Source organism: Ovis aries, chromosome 17 (genome assembly GCF_016772045.2).
Source record: "Ovis aries strain OAR_USU_Benz2616 breed Rambouillet chromosome 17, ARS-UI_Ramb_v3.0, whole genome shotgun sequence".
NCBI classification, from domain to species: domain Eukaryota; kingdom Metazoa; phylum Chordata; class Mammalia; order Artiodactyla; family Bovidae; genus Ovis; species Ovis aries.
The window spans coordinates 40,329,266-40,344,481 of NC_056070.1; the positions used below are offsets into that span (position 1 = coordinate 40,329,266).

The 15,216-nt window shown below is 43.3% G+C and overlaps 1 protein-coding gene and 1 long non-coding RNA gene across 2 annotated transcripts in view; one reads left to right on the plus strand and one right to left on the minus strand.

Annotated features, from left to right (window-relative positions):
* Positions 1-5,778, plus strand: part of SPMIP2 (sperm microtubule inner protein 2) — a 119,707-nt gene extending 113,929 nt beyond the window's left edge. The window contains exons 4-5 of the mRNA XM_060400904.1: positions 5,418-5,710; positions 5,771-5,778. Of these exons, the coding sequence (XP_060256887.1) occupies positions 5,418-5,710; positions 5,771-5,778 (301 nt within the window). The remainder of the gene's footprint in view (positions 1-5,417; positions 5,711-5,770) is intronic.
* A 255-nt stretch (positions 5,779-6,033) lies between these two features.
* LOC121816925 (uncharacterized) lies at positions 6,034-8,687 on the minus strand. The gene is made up of 2 exons (XR_006056640.1): positions 7,866-8,687; positions 6,034-7,579 (listed from the first exon to the last, which is right to left on the minus strand). It is a non-coding gene; the product is annotated as an uncharacterized LOC121816925 (long non-coding RNA).
* Between the last annotated feature and the right edge of the window lie 6,529 nt (positions 8,688-15,216).

Below are 15,216 nucleotides of genomic sequence, written 5' to 3' on the forward strand. Positions count from 1 at the left end.
TTTGAGCATCAGAATGAGCATCAGGGACGATAACCTAGTGAATAAAACAGGAAAACATGAGTGTATACTAATGTTAACTGATTAATTAAAGTTTGACACGGATGAGATTTTTATAGAATTTCAAAGTGTTTTCCCATAAAACACTCATAACAAACAGGAAAAGTAATTTTACAAGAGGGAAGCCTGACAGATACCACTGATCAGGGACTTAAGAGAACCTCACCCGTAATAGGACAAGTCACACCACTGCCATTCTGAGTTAGTCCTGTCAAAAGATGCACAAGAGGAAACATCAGATAAACCCATCTGCCACTGTTCTTCAGAAGGATCAAAGGTGAGCGAAAGTTGCAAGAAGATTGAGAAATTGTTCCAGATTGAAGGGGACTGAAGAAATAAGAAAACAAAAGTGTGATTCTGACCTGAATCCTTTTGGGACAATTGGCAAAATCTGAATGGTGTCTGAGAATTAGGTAGTAGTAATACAAATGTTAATTTTCTGATTTCCTCGAATCCCCACACCAGGTATATTGGGAAATAATTGACATGTGTTACTGTATAAATTTAAGGGGGTAGAGCACGGTGGCTTGGTTAACACACTTTGTGAGATGATTGCTACAATAGGTTTAGTTAACATCCATCATTTCATATGGATACAATGGAAAGAAAAGAAAACCATTTTCCTGTGATGAGAACGCTTAAGATCAGTTTGTGTTCCTCATACATCAGTGTTAACTGTCGTCGTCATGTTGTACATCACACCCCTAGTAGTATGTACTTATCTTACAACTAAAAGTTTACACCTTTTGACCGCATTCATCCAGTTTCTCTTTCCCTTGTGCCCTGCATCTGGTAACCATAAATCCGAACTCTTTTTTCCTTTGAATTTGATGAGTTTTGTTTTTTACTGTTTTGAGATTCCACAGACAAGTGAGATCATACAGTATTTGTCTCTGTCTGACTTATATCACTTAGTATAATACCCTCAAGCTTCATCCATCTTGTCACAAGTGGTAGGATTTCCTTGTTGTTGCTGTTTTTTTGAATGACTGAGTAAAATGCATTATTATGGATATTCACTGGAAGGACTGATATTGAAGCTGAAAGTCCAATACTTTGGCCACCTGACGTGAAGAACTGACTCGTTGGAAAAGATCCTGACTCTGGGAAAGACTGAAGGCGGGAGGAGAAGGGGACGACAGAAGATGAGATGGTTGGATGGCATCACAGACTCAATGGACATGAGTCTGAGTAATCTCCAGGAGCTGGTGATGGACAGGGAGGCCTGGTGTGCTGCAGTACATGCAATCACAAAGAGTTGGAGGCGACTGAGAGAATGAACTGAACTGAACTGAATATGCATTATATATGTGTATATCACAACATCTTTATCCTTTTATCCACTGACAGACACTTGGGTTGTTTCCTTGGCTATTATAAATAATGCTGCTGTAAACATTGGGGTGCAAGCATCTTTTCAATTTAGTGTTTTTGTTCCCTTTAGATATACTTCCAGAAGTGGAATTGCCAGAGCTTATGGCAGTCCTGTTTTTAATTATTTTGAGGATCCTCTATACTTGTTTCCATAGTGGCTACACCAATTCACGTTCCTGCCAACAGTGTTCAAGAGTTCCCTTTACTCTACATCCTCACCAACATTTGTTATTTCTTGTCTTTTTGATGATGACCATTTTGACAGGTGGGAGGTGATATCTTACTGTAGTTTTAATTTGCATTTCCCTAATGATTAGTGATGTTGAATATCTTCTCATGTGTGTCTTGGCCATTCGTGTATCTCTAAAGGAGAAAATGTTTATAGATCCTGTGCCCATTTAAAAATTGGCATATTTTTTTATTTTGCTATTGAATTTTTAATGTATTTTGGATATTAGCCCTTTATCAGATATCTGGTTTGCAAATATTTTTCCCCATTACATAAGTTGTGTTTTCACTTCATTGATGGTTTCCTTTGTAGTACAAAAGCTTTTTAATTTGATGTAGTCCTACTTGTTTATTTTTTATTTTGTTGCTTATCTTAGTTTGTTGCTTAATTTCCTCTAATTTTGATGATTATATTGAAGTTATATAGAATGTCTTTGTTTGCAGGAATTACACATGTAAGTATTGAGTTGGCCAAAAAGCTTTTTCGCAGTTTGCATAACATCTTATAAACTGAAGGAACTTTTTGGCCAACCCGATAGTTGGGAATAATGGGTATTATGTCAATAATGTACTTTCAAATTGCTTAGAAAAAGGAGCCTTTATAGTGTGCCTCCAGCTTTCTATAAGCTTGAATTTATTTAAAAAGAAAAAGACCTGAGCCTTAGGGGTCTACTTAACATAATTAATAGAATGTAGCACTAAGAATATTTGCATTATTTGAGGATAGTTGTGTGTGCAAGTGTCTGTGTGTGTGTGTCTGTGTGTGTGTGTGTGTGTGTGTGTGAGTGTTTGCTGCCATTGTGCATTTGTAACTAACATCAAATCATCACTGACGGCCTGACATTCATACTTCAGACCTTTCAGGAGCCAAAACTTCTGCTCTTTCATCAGCTCTTGACTTTTGTGGCTCATTTGTAAGTTCCATTATAGAGTGTGTAAATTTCCATAGTTGACGTGGCAATTGTATGTATAAGATCTCTAAAGTCTTTGACTTACAACTAATTTTTAATTTTCTATTGTTCCTGGGAAGGTGAGATTCAGGGCCATAGGACTGTCTGAATTTAAAACAGATTATAAAATATTTTAGCACCAGACTAAGGACATGCAGGGAGTTTTCTTTTCTAAGCTCTTCTATGTCATTCCTTCTGTAACATATTAGTTTTAGGGAAATGTGGCACATTTGCATGGAATCATGACTCAAGCTCGTGGAAACAGTAAACAATGCCTATTCCAGACATGCTAACCAGTGGCTCTCTTTCCCTTTACGCTTTCCTGAAATTGTCCTTGGCAATTACTCTGTAGTCGTGAATAAGAAATCTCAGACACAGGAGAGCACAGGATCCATGCCGGCACACCTGCCCTGGTGGGAGGGAAGCAGCTACAGAAGGGTCAGGCCTTAAAGTAACTCAGCTCTGATCCCTTCCCTGCTCATCCATCACAGAGCCCCCAGGCCAGCCACACTTCAGGAGGGTAATGGGCCTGGGAGGCGGTGATGAAGGAGGCACTCTGGGTTCTTTAAGGAGTCCCAAAATGGGAGGAGGAGAACCTGCTGCACTAGCAATTTATTAATAAGTATATTCTACCAGCTTCCATCAGATAAGTCAAATACAATGTGCTACCAAAGGAGGAAAACAGTTAAAAACAAACAAAAAAACTAAGATCATGGCATCGGTCCCAGTGCTTCACAGCAAATAGATGGGGCAAAAGTGAAAACAGTGACAGGTTTTATTTTCTTGGGCTACAAAGTCACTGCAGATGGTGACTGAAGCCACAAAATTAAAAGACACTTGCTCCTTGAAAGAAAAGCTATAACAAACGTAGACAGCATATTAAAAATCAGGGACATCACTTTGCCAACAAAGGTCTGTCAAAGTTTTTCCAGTAGTCACGTATGGATGTGAGAGTTGGACCATAAAGAAGGCTGAGGGCCAAAGAACTGATGCTTTTGAAGTGTGGTGCTGGAGAAGACTCCTGAGAGTCGCTTGGATAGCAAGAAGATCAAACCAGTCAATCCTAAAGGAAATCCACCCTGAGTATTCATTGGAAGGACTGATGCTGAAGCTGAAGCTCCAACACTTTGGCCGCTTGATGCAAGGAGCTGACTCATTAGAAAAGACACTGATCCCAGGAAACGCTGAAGGTAGGAGGAGAAGGAGATGACAGAGGACGAGATGGTTGAATGGCCTCATTGACTCAATGAACATGAGTTTGAGCAAGCTCTGGGAGTTGGTGACGGACAGGGAGGCCTGGCATGCTGCAGTCCATGGGGTCACAAACTGTCTGACATAACTTAGTGACTGAACAACAACAAGGGGTGAAGGAAGTCTTCAGAGAAGCAGTGTTGTCAAGGAGTAGCTGCCATTTGTCTCTGAAGGAGAGGGTGGTCACAGGGAGAAGGAAAAGTGGGGGACACGGCCAGAGGTCTGGAGGTGAGTCCTCCCCTGGGCTGGTGTAGATGGGGGCGGGTGGGAGCACAGGGGTCTCAGAGCGAACAAAATGGCCAGTGAGAGGGGCCTGGGGGCCCCGAGGGCAGAGCATTAAAAGGAGAAACAGACAGCGACCGCTTCCCTTTGTGTGCTGGACTTGTAGAGTGGACCTCCGACCTACTAGCAGTGGGGTGTCTGGGGGCAGGCTTGCAAGAGGGTGACAGGGTCTCTGTGGCTGTGGAGAAGAAGGAGGGGTCTGTTGGGCCCTGAACTGCCCACTTCCCCTCCACTCAGCTCTGCTCAGTGCTGCCTCTCCTCCTGTCCCCAACTCCCACAAGTTCTAGAACCCACCTGTCTTTAGTTGTCTTCAAGTCACTTCCCTAGTGTTGGACTTGCAAGGAGTGAGGGTCACACAGATCAGCCCTGAACCTTGATCTGAAGAACTGAGGAAGCTGGAAGACTCAGGGTCTAGGAAGGGAGCTTTGCAGTGGCCAAGAGGCCCTGGGCGCCTAGTGGGGAGGGGTTTGGGGGTAAGAAGTCCCAACTTTCTTCCAAATGAGAGTGTTAGTTGCTCAATCACGTTGGACTCTTCGACCCCATGGACTGGAGCCCTCCAGCGTCCTCTATCCCTGAAATTCCCCAGACAAGAGCATCAGAGTGGGTTGCCGTTTCCTTCTCCAGGGCATCTTCCCAATGAGGGATTGAACCTAGGGCTCCTGAATTGGCAGCCTGGTCCTTTACCATCTGAACTACCAGGGAAGCCCATGGCGAGTCCTTATCTTATGAACCTCTTGTCTTTGCCCCTAGACCTGGCCCTTTACCGTGCGAAAGCAGTCCTCAGATAATATTCTAGTTTAGGGGTGTTGGATCAGGAAAGGAGAATGAAGCCAGGATCTCTGTTGTGGCACATTGTCCAAAGCCAGAGTCTGCCATCACCAAGCTGGCATTTCCCTGAGTTCCTGAGGTCTCAGACCGAGCTGGCATGTCCGGTGGGAGAACTCAAGGCCTGGCTCACCCCCAGCTTCCCAGAATCTGGCCTGTTCGGCTTAGAAGGATGCCAGGAGCAGTCATGGTACCCTGGCAAAGTGATCAACAACCTTCCTAGATAAGTGTCCACCTGGGAAGGTAGTTCCCTGGAGGAGTGGAGGGGCAGAATCTTGAAACTTCTCAGGATGCCAGCTCAGGGCTTGGAGGCCTTAGCTTTTCAAACTCTGTGGCTAGAAATCACCACGATCACAACAGAAGTAGATGAGTCTCAAGCATCTGAAAACTGGTAGCCTTATTTCTAACATCCTTCCAGTGTGAGGACCAACCAATCTGTTCCTGTTTCAGGCAACCCAATCCTTCTATTATGGACACGGAAGGAAGCTCCAGTCGTGGTTTTATTGCCTGGCACATGGGGGATTATGAAGACACCAGCCAAAGAAACTCCAAACGGGCCGTCCTCCTCCGACAGAGCAAGGCAGCCCTGCCCATAGGGTCCAGACCGCCGAAGCCGCCGAAGCTGCCGAAGCTACCGAAAAAGGAGGAGGTACGGATCCTTATGGAGAGGGAAATGGCAACCCACTCCAGTACTCTTGCCTGGAGAATTCCATGGATAGGGGGAGCCTGGTGGGCTATAGTCCACAGGATCGCAAAGAGTTGGCCACAACTGTGAGACTAACTTTCACTTTTCACTTTCACAGATCATTAGCTTTTCTGAGTCATCCTGGAAAAGGCTGAGCTATTTTAACATATGACTTAGAGAGTGCTGTTTATAGCAATGGGCTTCCTTGGTGGCTCAAATGGTAAAGAATCCGCCTGCCAATGCAGGCGACCTGGGTTCAATTTCTGGCTTGAGAAGATCCTCTGGAGAAGGCAATGGCCTCCCGCTCCAGTATTCTTTCCTGGACAGAGGAGCCTGGTGGGCTATAGCCCATGGGGTCGTAAAGAGTCAGACACGACTGAGTGACTAACACTTTCACTTTCTTTATTACTTTTCATTTAATCGTAACACTACAAATAATCAATTTTATCATTCTTTTCAACCTATCAAAATGTTTTGTAATTCATATTGGATTTCCACAGTGATGTCTATATAGGTGAGTATTATTATCCTTAAAACCCCATAGACTGATCAACAGAGTAAGGATATCCCAGGTCAAATTCAAGGTTTTCTCCCCTTTACTGTCTGAATGTTGAACAAGTTGCATGATTTCCCAGTGTGGGTTTTTTCATTCCTAAAATGGGGATGTTCTTATCTGTCCTGAATATTTTGTAGAGTTACCGTTGAGAGTCAAGTGGAGAGTGTGTAAGCATATATTCAAATGAACAACCATTTCCTGAGGTCCTTCTGCATAACCTCACAGCAAATCCTCTCTGTAGTCATCCAGCAGTTCAATATTGAGCGTGACAAGAAGCTTCCCTGGTATAAAACGACCACACCAGCTCAGATACACTGCGACTCCTGTTCTCTCCTAGGAGAGAGGCTCCTTGCCACTGCCCTAGAATACTGCTTTGCCTCTGGCGCAGAGCTCTGTTCATCAGGAGTTGTTTGTGTGACAATTAATTATATATCCATCTGAAACACTCTGTGAGGAACCGAGGAAGTCCTCCGTAGGTCCTGACCCAGGGATGTTCTGAACTGAAGAAGGGAGCATTTGGCTGCTGACATTCCTACGTGGTCGGAATTTTGAGCTGGGTCCAAGTGAGATTTATTGCAGTGTGTGTGAAGAAGGCTTTAATTCGTTGTTTTCTACCAGTGAATTAATTTTGTGTAGAACTAGCGTGATCATGGAATGATCCCAAATGCATCCTACTAAATCCAACTGAGATGCTTTTATGCATTAAAAAAAAAATCTGTTGAAAGACTGACTTTGGAATGATTTCAAACTTACAGAAGAGGTGCAAGAACAGTACAAAGTGAACGGATACATTCCTCACCCAGAAACACTGGTTGGTAATTTTATTTGTTCTAATGCTTTCTTTCTACACACACATACTTTTGTTTTTACTGAACCACTTGAAGGTAAATTGCAGACATGGTTTTGCTTTACCTCTGAAGATTTCAGGGTGCATTTCCTAAGAATAAGGGGGTTCTCGCACATAGCCATGGTACAATGATAAGGTATAGCAAATTTAGCACTGATACAGTGTTACCTAATCCGCAGTTCATAAGCAAATTTTATTAGTTGACCCAAAGGTGATCTTCGTCATGTTCCCTGATGCAACGTTTGATTCAGGATTAGCTCTTATATTTAGTTCTCAAGCCTCACAGTCTCCCTCAGTTAGGGACAGCTCCTCAGCCTTGGTCTTTCATGGCACTGATGTTCTTGAAGGATGCAGACCAGTTCTGTGGAATTCCTCTTAATTCAGGTATATCTGGTATTTTCTTCAGGGATATGTTGCAGGCAGGAATCCTGAGGTGAGTGTTCATGTCATCTGCAGGGTATCACATCACAGAGTACTTGACTCATCATTGGTGATGGAAACTGATCACTTGGTTAAAACTCTTCCTTTCCAGAGATAAACAAAATATTACATCATTCAAAATAATCTTTTTAATCAGCCATGCTTTTTTGTAAGTTCCAGAGATACCTTAGAAAATTTTTCCCCAAGCCCTTTCTTTGGATGATCCCCCAGGGTTCTTGTGGGTGATACTTCGGTAAGTACTCAAGCCCTCTCCCCACTTGGCATAAATTCTCTTCAGGGAAAATAAGTGGGAGCAAATTATAAATTCAAGAGCTTCCAAAGAAACCTTCACAGCAGCCACCTGTGCGTCACTCCTGTTGCCGTGCTCACCTGGGATGCAGCCCACTTGCCATCCATATGGTGTGAGAACCAGGGCTATGCGCTGGAAGCAGCCTTGGAAAAACAGAACTTTGTCAATAGTACTGGGAGACTCGGAGGACATTTCAAACACAAAAACCTATACACAATATCACGATGCTTTCTTATCAAGATAGATAGCTGAAAATGGGGACATTTTATATTCATGTTCTAAAGCTTGGATTTATACCTATAAACCCAAGCACAGAGATTAATTTCTAAATGTTTCTAAAAGTGCAATTCTTGGTATTTAATAGTATGTACCATTCATGTATATAATAGCCAAAATGCTTGTACAAATATTTTTGGAAATCAGTTGCACAAATTTCTGAACTATCTCTTCCATGCTATGCTGTGCTAAGTTGCTTCAGTTACTGGAGCAACTTCAGTCGAGTTGCGACCCATGGACTGTAGCCTGCCAGGCTCCTCTGTCCATGGAATTCTCCAGGCAAGAATACTGGAGTGGGCTGCCATTTCCTTCTCCAGGGGATCAAATTATCCTCTCTTATGTCACCTGGTTTGAAGGTGGGTTCTTTACCACTAGCGCCACCTACATTTCCCCAAATTTCTTCTTTTAAATCACAAAATATCTCTCAAGCCCTACCATCTATTACATTCATTGTTTTCCCTTCTTGTTTTTTGGTTGACATTATTTTCTTCACATAAATAATAGCTACTTAAGTGTTGTGAAACGTCTGTGTATATGACAGACACTTTCAACATTGTCATCCATTTCTATGTCATTTCTTTGCAAATATCTTCATTGCTCCCCTTCCCTCCAAACATGGACATAATCTCAGGGATTGGTACGTTCTTTCCCTTGCCAGTCACTCACATTGGATGTGGGAGTAGTGATTTTCAAATTTTAATATGCATATGCGTCATCTGGGGTCTTCCCAGGTGGCTCAGATGGGAAAGTATCCACCTGCAATGCAGGAGACCTGGGTTTGACCCTTGGGTTGGGAAGATGCCCTGGAGGAGGGCATGACAATCCACTCCAGTCTTGTCTGGAGAATCCTCATGGACAGAGGAGCCTGAAGGGCTACAGTCCATGGAGTTGCAGAGTTGGACACGGCTGAGTGACTAAGCACAACACACACACACACACACACACACACACACACACACACACACACACGCATCTTCTGGAGATCACAGTAAGGTGCAGATTCTGATTCGGTCTGTCTGGGATGGGGCTTGAGATTCTTCACATCCAGGGACCCTGAGGTTCTGGAGGATTCACCACCCCAAGCTGCATTTTGAGTCACAACAGAAGGGACTTGATGGAGCAAAGGGAAGTGGGGGCCCAGGATGAAGGATTAACAGGGCTCAGGCAGCGATCCGCTAGTGCCTTTGGGAAGGGCATGTAGTCCGACTTCGCAGGCAGCTGGTTATTCGGCTGCCTCCAAAGTCGGGGCTGGGAGTTGGTGCTCAGTGGTGAGGCCAGAGGAGGGGGACCAGGTGCTGAGGGGCTTGGATTTTCCTGGACCAACTTTCTCTTTAAATTAATTTTTACTGGAGTATAGTTGCTTTACAATGTTGTGTTGGTTTCTGCTGTACAGCAAAGTGAACCAGTCCTACGTATACTTCTATCGCCTCTGTTTTGGATTCCCTTCCCATTTAGGTCACCACAGAGCACTGAGTAGACTTCCCTGAGCTATACAGTAGGTTCTCATTAGTTATCTATTTTATACACAGTATCAATAAGTCAATCCTAATCACCCCATTTATCCTACTCCCTATTTCCCTCTGGGCATCTGTAAGTTTGTTCTTTACGTCTGTGTCTCTATTTCTGCTTTGCAAATAAGTTCATCTGTGCCATTTTCCTAGATTCCACATATAAGCAATATTTTATGACATTTGTTTTTCTCTTTCTGACGTATCTACTCTGTATGACAATCTCTAGGTCCACCCATATCTCTGCAAATGGCACTGTTTCATTCATTTTTATAGCTGAGTAAAATTCCACTTTATATATGTACCATGTCTTCTTTATCCATTCCTCTATTGAGGGACATTTAGGTTGCTCTCATATCCTGGCTATTGTAAATAGTGCTGCTATAAACATTGGGGTGCATTACCTTTTTTAATTGTGTTTTTTTTTCTGGATATATGCCCAAGAGTGGGATTGCTGGATCATATAGTAATTCTATTTTTAGTATTTTAAGGAGCCTCCATCCTGTTCTCCATAGTGGCTGCACTGATTTAAATTCCCACCAACAGTGTAGGAGGGATCACTTTTGTCCACATCCCCTCCAGTATTTATTGTTTGTAGAATATTCTTGATGATGGTCATTCTGGTCAGTGGGAGGTGATACCTCCTTGTAGTTTTGATTTGCATTTCTCTAAAAACAGAAGTGACAGGGTTAAGCTTCCATTTTGGGGGAAGTTATTTAGAAGTCAGCCTGGAAGGGGATTGCTGAGAGGGAGGTGCATTTGGAGGGCATTTTGGTAACCCAGTTGAGAAATCAGGAGGGATTAAAAGAAGGCAAAGGGGAAGGAGAAACGGCGATGCATTGGGACCCAAAGAAAAAAAGTTCAGCAGCTCTGGTTACTGACTGGACATGGGGAAAGATCTCAGTAACTATGGGAGAAGGCAGTGGAGGCCAACTGACTTTGTGAGATGAAGCGTGGAGGAAGGGGGCAGTAAGGAGAGAGCAGGAAGCAAAGAAGTGAATGCCAAGGAAGCCTCTCTAGAAAATGCTCAGTTGTCAAGGAAGGAGAAATTGAGGGTGAAGAAGGGGGACAGGGTGCCTAGGAGAAGGCTCAGTAGACTGAGAACTTGCGGGTCAGGAAAGGGCTGATGACTGATGGCTGGAGGTTGCAAGAACACAGTGGGCAAGGCTCAGTGTGGGGATTAATCCCCACTCTCACACCACAAATGGGGTGATACCTCCTCCCCTGCCATCTCAGAGGCTGTCCTAACTTGGGCTCTGCCTGTTCTCCAGCACCCACTTTGCAGCACATATTGAGTCTATGTGAATTGCTTCTCAACCCTCCAGGGGAAACTGTGAAGTCTGTAGTGTTCGCTATGTTAAAGATCTTTGCTTCAAAGTAGCCATCCTATAACCCTGTGTGAGGATATTCTGACTCCCAGCTGCATTGTTGGGTCCTCATGTATGTCATTGGGCCAATATCTTAAGTAGCTGTATTCCTCAGGAGTTCTCTAAAGAAGAACCAATAGGATGGGTGGATAAAGGGACAAAATGGATGGATGGATAAAAAGAGAGACAGACAGATAGCTTTCTTTTAAGGAACTGGCTCACGTGGTTGTGAAGGCTGGCAAGTCCCACATCTACCTGTAAACCAGGAGGCTGGAGACCCAGGCAATTGTGTGAAGGTTGCTAGAAGGCAGAATTCCCTCTTCCTCAGGGGATCTTGGTCTGTTTCCTCTGAAGTCCTCCCACTGACTGGATGAGCCTCCCCTCACGTTATGGAGGATTACCTGCTTTACTCAAAGCCGATGCATCTCAGTGTTGCTCCCATGAAATGCCTTCACAGTAACATCACACTGGTGTGACACCAGATATCTGGGTGGTGGTGGTTGTTGTTCAGTTGCCCAGTCATGTCCAGCTCTTTGCGACCCCATGGACTGCAGCATGCCAGGCCTCCCTGTACTTCAGCATCTCCCAGAGTTTGCCCAAGTTCATGTTCATTGGATCAGTGATGCTGTCCAGCCATTTCATCCTCTGATACCTTCCTCTCCTCCAGCCCTCAATTTTTCCCAGAATCAGGGACTTTTCCAATGAGTCGTCTGTTCACATCAGATGACCAAAATACTGGAGCTTCAATTTCACCATCAGTCCTTTCAGTGAGTATTCAGGGTTGATCTCCCTTAAGATTGACTGGTGTGATCTTGTTGTCCAAGGGACTTTCAGGAGTCTTCTCTAGCACACTTCGAAGCCATCAGTTCTTAGGCACTCGGCCTTCTTTATAGTCAGACTCTCACAACCTTACATGACCACTGGGAAGACCATAGCCCTGACTATATGGACCTTTGTTGGCAGAGTAATATCTCTGCTTTTCAATACACTGTCTAGGTTTGTCATCTCTTTCCTGTCAAGAAGCAATCATTTTCTGATTTCATGGCTGCAGTCACCATCCGCAATGATTTTAGAGTCCAAGAAGAAGAAATCTATCACCTTTCCCCCTTCTATTTGCCATGAAGTAATGGGGCCAGATGCCATGATCTTAGTCTTCTTTAATACTTAGTCTTAAGCTGGCTCTTTCACTCTCCTTCACCTTCATCAAGAGGCTCTTTAGTTCCTCTTTGCTTCTGCCATTAAAGTGGTATCATCTGTGTATCTGAGGTTGTTGCTTTCTGCTATTAAAGTGGTATCATCTGTGTATCTCCCGCCTATCTTGATTGTGGATTGTAACTCACCCAGCCCGACATTTTTCATGGTGTGCTCAGAGTATAGGCTAAACAAACAGGGTGACAGCAGACAGCCCTGTCATACTCCTTTCTTGATCTTGAACCAATCATTTGTTCCCTACAGGGTTCTTAACTGCTGCTTCTTGACCTGCATATAGGTTTCTCAGGAGACAGGTAAGATTGTCTGGCAATTCCCATCTCTCTAAGAGCTTTTCACAGTTTGTCATGATCCATACAGTCAAAGGCTTTAGTGTAGTCGATGAAACAGAGATGCTTTTTCTGAAATTCCCTTGCTTTCTTTATAATCCAGTGAATGTTGGCAATTTGATCTCAAGTTCCTCCTCCTTTTATAAACCCAGATTGTACATCTGGAAATTTTTGGTTTGCATAGTGCTGAAGCTTAAAACTCAACATTCAGATAATGAAGATCATGGCATTCCAGTCCCATCACTTCATGGCAAATAGATGGGGAAACAATGGAAACAGTAAGAGACTTTATTTTGGGGGGCTCCAAAATCACTGCATCTGGTGACTGCAGCCATGAAATTAAAACACGCTTGCTCCTTGGAAGAAAAGTTACAACCAACCTAGACAGCATATCAAAAAGCAGAGACATTACTTTGCAGACAGAGGTCCATCTAGTCCAAATTATGGTTTTTCCGGTAGTTATGTATGGATGTGAGAGTTGGACTAAAGAGAAAGCTGAGCGCCAAAGAATTGATGCTTTTGAACTATGGTGTTGGAGAAGACTCTTGAGAGTCCCTTGGACTGCAAGGAGATCCAACCAGTCCATCCTAAAGGAAATCAGTCCTGAATACTCATTGGAAGGACTGATGCTGAAGCTGAAACTCCAATACTTTAGCCACCTGATGTGAAGAACCAACTTATTTGGAAAGACCCTGATGCTGGGAAAGATTGAAAGCAGGAGGAGAAGGGGACGACAGAGGGTGAGATGGTTGGATGGCATCACCAACGCGATGGACATGAGTTTGAGTAGGCTCCAGGAGTTGGTCATGGACAGGGAAGCCTGGTGTGCTGCAGTCCACGGGGTCACAGAGTTGGACAAGACTGAGTGACTGAACTGGGTGAATGAAGCCTAGTAGGCAAGATTTTAAGCACGACCTTACTAGCATGGCAGATGAGTGCAATTGTCTGACGGTTAGGACATTCTTTAGTACCACCCTTCTTGGGAACTGGGATGAGGATTGACCTTTTCCAGTGGCCACTGCTGGGTCTTCCAGATTTATGACATAATGCATGCAAAACTCAGATATGTGGGTACTGGGACCTAATCAAGGAGACATACAAGATTAACAATCCCAGTACCCACATCATCCAGGTGTGAGGATTCAATAAGGTGATATATATCACGCATCCGATAGAACCAAGAAGCAGTGTGTTGTGTATGTGTAAGTGCTTCATCAATGGCATGATTTTAAAGGGAACAAGAGAAACACTAAAAATTTTCATTTAATCCAAAAAGGAGTTAGCAGTACCGGACATTAGCTCCTTCCTGTAGTCTTTAAAATGTTGGATTAAAACTCAACATTCAAAAAAATAAGATTGCAGCATCTGGTCCCATCACTTCTTGGCAAATAGATGGGGAAACAGTGACAGACTTTACTGTTTTTGGGCTCCAAAATCACTGCAGATGGTGACTGCAGCCATGATATTAAAAGATGCTTGCTCCTTAGAAGAAAAGCTATGACAAACCTAGACAGCATATCAAAAAGCAGAGACATTACTTTGCAAACAGAGGTCCATCTAGTCCAAGTTATGGTTTTTCCAGTAGTCATGTATGGACGTGAGAGTTGGGCTATAAAGAAAGCTGAGCACCAAAGAATTGATGCTTTTGAACTATCGTGTTGGAGAAGACTCTTGAGAGTCCCTTGGACTGCAAGATCAAACCAGTTAATCCTAAAGGAAATCAGTCCTGAATATTCATTGGAAGGACTGATGCTGAAGCTCCAATACTTTGGTCACCTGATGCAAAAAAACTGACTCATTTGAAAAGACCCTGATGCTGAGAAAGATTGAAGATAGGAGAAGGGGACAACAGACGATGAGATGGTTGGATGGCATCACCATCTCGATGGACACGAGTTTGAGTAAGTTCCGAGAATTGGTGAAGGACAGGGAAGCCTGGTGTGCTGCAGTCAGTCCATGGGGTTGCAAAGAATCGGACATGACTGAGGACTGAACTATAGTCTTAAAATGACATGATTCAATGTGGTCTTATATTGCTACAAAAGTTACACTTAACAGCATGTTCTTCTTGAGGCTGTATGCATCAGTGATAGATTTCATAGTAAATATTTTGTAATGCCCTTTATTTTCCTAAAATAAAATGCATAATTTTCATCAACAGAATAACTTACGTACACATGTAATTTATGACAAACCACTATAATGTCCTAGTGGTACTATTTTACAACTTATACTAATATATAGTTTAATACATAAATATTGGGGCACTAGTAATTTAGAAAATATAATCAACAAAGCAGACACTTGCTTCCAAATGGAATCTCCGTGAAGGCAACAGCTCTAAGCAGAGACGATCAGAAGACTGTGTTGATGACAAACTCCATGATTAACACAGCTACTGGTAATATGGTTTTCCAAATGTATTTCAGTTCCTATTAACATCCTAAACCTTACAAAGTAAAATCTTGCCTCAGTTTATACAACAGTGGCATTCCTGGAAAATTATGTATATATTAAAGATCACGAGAGAAGTATGTTGTGCATTTATGTAAAGCAGCAGGATATCAAGTCACACGGGATAACTCCTTATTCCGTGGTGTCCAGCATGTGACGAGATTTTCTCTATCCCTGGGAGATTTGCTCTGCTCCCACCCTCTCTGTGCCTGGAGCCCTCTCCCATTACATGCTCACCAAACACCCCTGCTGAGAGTCACTAACATTTAGAGTGGGTTTGTTTCAGCA